Raw genomic sequence first — 6,841 nt, 5'->3', positions numbered from 1 at the left:
AATATTAATTTATATTTTTTTTTATATAAAATATAAAAAAAAAATAAAAAAATATTTTTAAAAAATATATATAAAAATATATATATAGAGGAAATATAAAAAATAAAATATAAAAAATAATATCGGATATAAAAAAAAAATTTTAAAAAGATAAAAAAAATATAAAATAAATAGAATATATATATATAATAATATAAGATATATGAAATAAAATTAAATATATATTATATGATAATATATATATATATATATATAATTATAAATATTATATAATATTTTTATATAATTAAATATATATATATATATATACATATTTTATATTATATATGAAAAAAAATATATATATATATATATATAATAAAATAAATAATATATATATTATATATATATATATATATCATATTATATATATATCTATATATATACTATATATATATAATTATATATAAAAAATTTATATATATTCATAATAATATAATATATAAATATATTATATATTAAAATATAATATATAATAAGATATATTTATATAAAATATATTATATAATTTTTATATATATATATATATAATGATAATATATAAAAATATATATATATTTATATATATTATATTTAAATTTATATTTTTATATATATATATATTATATATATATAAGGATATATAAAATTATATATATATATAGGATATATAAAATTTTTTTATATATAATATAATTGATAAAATATAATATATATAAATATATATATATAAAATATAATATATATATTATAATATAATATATAATATAATTATATATAAAATATAATAATATAATATAATATATATTTTAATATAAAATTTAGAATTATATAAAAAGTATTATAATATTAATAATAATAATTATATTACAAAATAAATATATATATATAATAATATAATTAAAAAATAATATATATATAAAAATATTTTATATAAAAAAATAAAATAATATAATTAATATTATAAAATATATTTTATAAAATATATATATATATAATTAATATATATATAATATTTTATATATATATATTATAATATATATTTTATTAAAAATATATATATATATATATATATATTTTATTTTAATATATATTATATATATATATATTAATATAAATAAATCATACCAATATCTGGAGTAGGTCCCAACTCGGGTAAAAGTCACATCTTCTACCGTTTTGCTGTCATATCATTTTAATCAGAGAGAATAAAGATATTTTTTAAAGGAGGGAAAACAGATAATGTCAGTCAGGAATAAAAACTATCGTTACCTTTTTTTGTAGTAAACAAAACACCGAGCACTACTCTGTGATGAAAGGAGGTTTTTGTTAGTCCCCCCCACGGGGTTTACAATATTCATGGACCAGATCCGTATTGGATCATGCATGTTTGTTTGTATCTATGTTTTTTTAATTTTTGTTTTCTATTAAATATTAAAAACTGTTTTGCATTATTTTTTTCCTCCTCGACTTTGATAGAAAATAAAACAAAACCTATTTAAAATTATATCCCAAAACCCATTTAAAAATCAAAAATTTAAACTTTTCAATTTCATGGGGATCATACAAAACAAAATATCACTGCACGGTTTTGAGTTTTGGTAAAATTTAACAGAAGCAGGTTTTAAAAGCCCAAAATTGGGATACAAATGTTCAGATGCATTGGGAAATATTTCACAAGAATGCTTCTAAATTTTAAAATGGGTTTTAAAAAAGATATATGCACCCTTTAAATACCTGGAGATATTCACAGTTTGTGAAGAGTATTGTTGCTTTTCAAACAATGGAGTCTTTTTTGAGATTACACCATGAAGTTTGAAGTATTTTGTTTTCGGGGGGGGGGAAAAAAAAAAAAATTACTGAAATTTTTAAAAAAAGTATTTTTCCCTTTAATTAAAAGCTCTACTATCAAAGAATAAATATACATATTATAAAAATTTATTTTAACATTTGAATTTCACTTACGACTGAGAGGTTTTTAGAACTAAAAATGGAAAAAAAATTGGGAAAACACGATCACTCACTTTTTAACAGTGAATGGGGAAAATCAGAAAAAAAACGGAATGGTGAAATCGATTTTGACTTTTCCCAAAGTAAAAAAACATAATTTGAGATAGGGAGTTGAAAAAAATTTTTTAATGTTTCATATACATAAAAAATGTATGAAATCTGAATTTTACTTGCCTCTCATTTTCCCGGAGGGATATGATGAAATCATAGAAAAAGGAAAAAAGAAAAGATTTAACCCTTTTAACAGGGTTTTTTTTTTGCTCTATCCAAAAAAGGCTCTTTAAAGAGCAGACTTTTAGAAATAACCCTTTGATTCTTTTACAAAAGTTTCTGAATGTAAACATATATCCATTCTCCCCTTTGCTCAAAATAACTGTGGGAAAAAAAAAAACTCAACAAAAATGTATTTGTTAGTGTTACTTTTTGGTTCTCAATTGCCCACTCTTACTTTTATTCTTTCCAGTGGGGGCCCCTCAGTATTTTCTATTGCCCTTTTTTTTCGCATGAATAGGAAAGCTTGCATTTTACTAACTTTTAAAGACTCCCAAAAACAAAAAAACATTAAAAAATTTTTTTTTTTAAAAAAATGAAATTTTTTTTTTTTGGTTTTTTTTTTTTTTTTTAAAAAAATTAAAAAATTTTTATATTTTTTTCTAAAAAATATATAAATATATTTTATATTATAAAAAATATATATTATATTTTTTTTTTATTATAAAAAAAAATATATAATTTTATTTTTTTTTTTTTTTTTTTTTTTTTTTTTTTTTTTTTTTTTTTTTTTTTTTTTTTTTTTTTTTTTTTTTTTTTTTTTTTTTTTTAAAAAAAAAAAAAAAAAAAAAAAAAAAAAAAAAAAAAAAAAAAAAAAAAAAAAAAAAAAAAAAAAAAAAAAAAAAAAAAAAAAAAAAAAAAAAAAAAAAAAAAAAAATTTAAAAAATATTTTTAATATAAATATATATATATATATATATATAATAATATTATATATATATTTTTAAATATAGTATATAATATATTATATTTTTTAAAATTTTTATTATATTTTATATATATTTATATAAAAAATTTATATATTATAAAATATTATTCATATAATAATTATAATATATATATATATATTATATATATTTAAATTAAAAATATATTAATATATAATTAAATAAAAATATTTTAATAATAATAATAATATATTACTATATAAAAATTTTTAAATAAAATATAAAATATAGAAATATAAGAATATAAATAAAATAATATATAAAATATATATATAAAATATATATAATAATATATATATATATTAAATTAATTATATACTATATATAATAAAATATTATATATATATATATATATAATAATATTATATATAATATATAATATATATATATATTATATATAATATTTTAATATATATATCTATATATATTTTAATTATATATATATACTATATATATATATATATATATATATATATATATATATATATATATCAATCATACACAATATCATGTGAGTAGGCATACCAACATCAGGTCAAGCTCACAGTACTTCTCACATCGTTTTGCTGTCATATCATATTAAGTCAGAGAGAATAAAGATACTTTTTATAGCGAGGGCAAATACAGATATATGTACAGTCAGGAATAAAAACTATCGTTACCTTTATTTGTAGTCAACTAACACCTGAGCACTACTCTGTGATGCAAGTGAGGTATTTTGTTAGTCCCTCCCACGGCTGGTGTTACAATATTCATGGACCCAGACTCCGTATTGATGATCATGCATTGTTTTGTCTATGTATCTATGTTTTTAATTATGTTTTACTATCTAAAATATTAAAAAACTGTTTTTGCATTATTTTATCCTCCTCATGACTTTGATAGAAAATAAGAACAAAACCTATTTAACATCATATCCAATACCCATTTAATAAATCAAACATTTAAACTTATCAGCATACATGGGTATCATACAAAACAAAATATGGCACTGCACGGTTTCTGATGTTCGTGGTAAACATTAATCAGAAGCAGGTTTAAAAAGCCTCAAAATTGGGATACAAATGCTTCAGATGCATTGGCAAATATTTCACAAGAATGCTTCTAAATTAATATGGATTTAAACTGATATATGCACCTTAAGTACCATGGAGATATGTCACAGTTTGTGAAGAGCTATTGTTGCTTTTCATAACAATGGAGTACTTATGTTGAGATTACACCATGACGTTTGAAAGCTATTTTAGTTGCAGGGGGAGGGAATACAAATTACTGAAATTATAAACATGTATTATTTTCCTGTTAATTAATACGCTCTACTATCAAAGAATAAATATACATTATTATAAAAAATTCATGTTAACATTTGAATTTCACTATACGACTGAGAGGGTTTTTAGAACTAAACATGGAAAATAACATTGGAAGACACGATCACTCACTTATCATACAGTGACATTGGATAAGTCAGAAAAAGACGGAATGGTGAATATCAGATTTTGACTTTTCCATATGTAAAAACAACATAATTTTGAGATAGGCAGTGTGCAAAAAAATATTTTGAATGTTTCATATACATAAAGAATGTGACTGAAATCTGAATTTGACTTGCCTCTCATTTCCCAGGAGGGATATGCATGAAATCATAGAAAATGGAAACAAGAAAAGATTTAACCCTTTGATACAGGCCTTATTTTTGCTCATATCCAAAACAGGCTCTATATATGAGCAGACATTTTTAGAAATAACCATTAGATACTCTTATTACAACATAGTTCTCTTGAATGTAAACATATATCCATCTCTCCCTTAGCTCTAAATAACTGTGGGAAAAATAAACTTCAACAAAAATGTATCTCTGTTAGTGTTACTTCTTGGTTCTCAATTGCCCAGCTCTTTACTTTTCATGTCTTCTCATGTGGTGCCACTCAGTATTTTTCTATTGCCTTTTTATTTCGCATGTAGATAGGCAAGCTTGCATTTTACTAACTTTTAATGACTCCAGCAAATACATAATAATGTTACTGTATTGCAAAACCAACTTTCATAGCTAAATGGCTTGCCTCACTATTCTATTTCATAAATTTTTTATATTAGTTTGGGTAAGGGTAACGATAGTTTTTTTTTTTTTTTTTTTTATGACCACACACACACACACACACACACACACACACACACACACACACACACACACACACACACACACACACACACACACACACACACACACACACATACACATACACATACACATACACATACACACGAACACACACACACACACACACACACACACACACACACACACACACTAAAGTAACATATAAATAAACTAGAATACTATAATTGCTATTGACATTACAGAAAAAAATTTTCTCAACAAACAACTTGCTTCAATGCAGAGCTCAAAGAGTAATAATAGAAATGATACTGATGATGATGATGATGATAAAGATGATAATAATAATAATAATCATCATAATAATAATAATAATAATAAAAAGACAAAAATACCAGGAAGGCAAATACAAAATAACACAAATATGAAAAAAAAGCAAAACAACAAGAATCTGCCAAGCTTAGGATCAATCCATGGACTACGTTAACGCCTGAGTGACAAAACCTTCACAAATCTTGCACTGCGGCTGGTTTGTGGAACCCCCCACCTATTGCCAGGCGCCTCCATGCTCATCCCTCGTCCCCGGCTCGAGCGAATCTCACGCTTCTTTATTGTGCGGCGTTTGGCCTGTAAGGGGATGAAACAGGAGGAGACAAAAAGAAGTGGGGAAAACAAAATTAATATTCAGTGCAGGATGAGGGAAGTATGTAAATGTTGCTGAGACAATCATATTTTTATTTTTCTGTGAATTACTTTACAATATCTTTTTATCCTCTGGGTCATCTGACATAAAAGCTTGCATGAATAGACCAAAATTCACGAATGAAGCAATACTGTAACAATAATTGCTTAATACATTTTTAGCAAAACAGAGAGAAAAAAAAAAGTTAACTCAGTCCTCACCACATAGTCAATGGTGCATTACGATCTGTTTAACCCATCACTGCCAGGTCACATGTACCAGTGTCACAACAAACCACTTGGTCTGCGGGGTAAACCTGTACACGCGGCGACCTACTAGAGCACATGGAGCGGGACATTTCCCTTGATGTAGCGGACTCCCGTGCCCAGTGTCTGGCCTTTGTCAGAAATCACCAGAGTTTTATCACGCTCAGGGATTTCTGTTACCCGGCAATGAGGGGTTAATAGCTATTCATCTCTTCTTTTCTATGGCAGACATTGTTTCTTTACCCTTTTGCACATTGGCAGTGGCCAAATGGTGCAAATGAGATTCCTAGCCACTACAGAAGCAGCTAAGGTTAGGTACCAATGGGTTTATAGAATGTAATTAGTGCAGCTACCAAGAGATTGAGTGAAATTGTTTGCACTGAGCTACATGCCAGTCACTAGTATATGGCCCACTTACTGGGAGACCCCATCCAGGTCACGGTACTGGCTATATCACCTCTGCACTTTGTGAGCCACAGTGTAGGCCTGCTTGCCTGACTCACTGATGGCCTCATCTGCATTATATACTTGTCATCTCTAGAGGAACATACCCATTGGCTTGTCTCCAAATTGCCTGCCTTTTTTCTGGTCTCCACTGAACACTGGGTCTTGCATGCAGGGCTCCACTTTTTATCTATACAAGGCATCTATCCCCAGTATATGTCTTGTACAAATGCTTTAATGAGCCATTCTCTAATTTTATCTTTCCCCATCATGCTTGGAAGGATCATGCACATATTGTTACACT

General features: G+C 24.7%; 1 protein-coding gene across 8 annotated transcripts in view; it reads right to left on the bottom strand.

The window, feature by feature from the left end:
* Window positions 1-6,841, bottom strand: part of LOC119573221 (constitutive coactivator of PPAR-gamma-like protein 1) — a 91,906-nt gene that overhangs the window by 24,082 nt on the left and 60,983 nt on the right. For 6 of the 8 annotated variants that reach the window (XM_037920338.1, XM_037920337.1, XM_037920335.1 and 3 more), the window contains one exon: window positions 5,650-5,772. In XM_037920338.1, coding sequence (XP_037776266.1) covers window positions 5,650-5,772 — 123 coding nt within the window. The remainder of the gene's footprint in view (window positions 1-5,649; window positions 5,773-6,841) is intronic. The other 2 variants (XM_037920342.1, XM_037920340.1) reach the window with 1 other exon arrangement.

Source organism: Penaeus monodon, chromosome 5 (genome assembly GCF_015228065.2).
Source record: "Penaeus monodon isolate SGIC_2016 chromosome 5, NSTDA_Pmon_1, whole genome shotgun sequence".
Classification (NCBI taxonomy): Eukaryota; Metazoa; Arthropoda; class Malacostraca; order Decapoda; family Penaeidae; genus Penaeus; species Penaeus monodon.
Note: the sequence above shows the minus strand (reverse complement) of the source record. Positions and strands in the feature narration are given on the sequence as shown.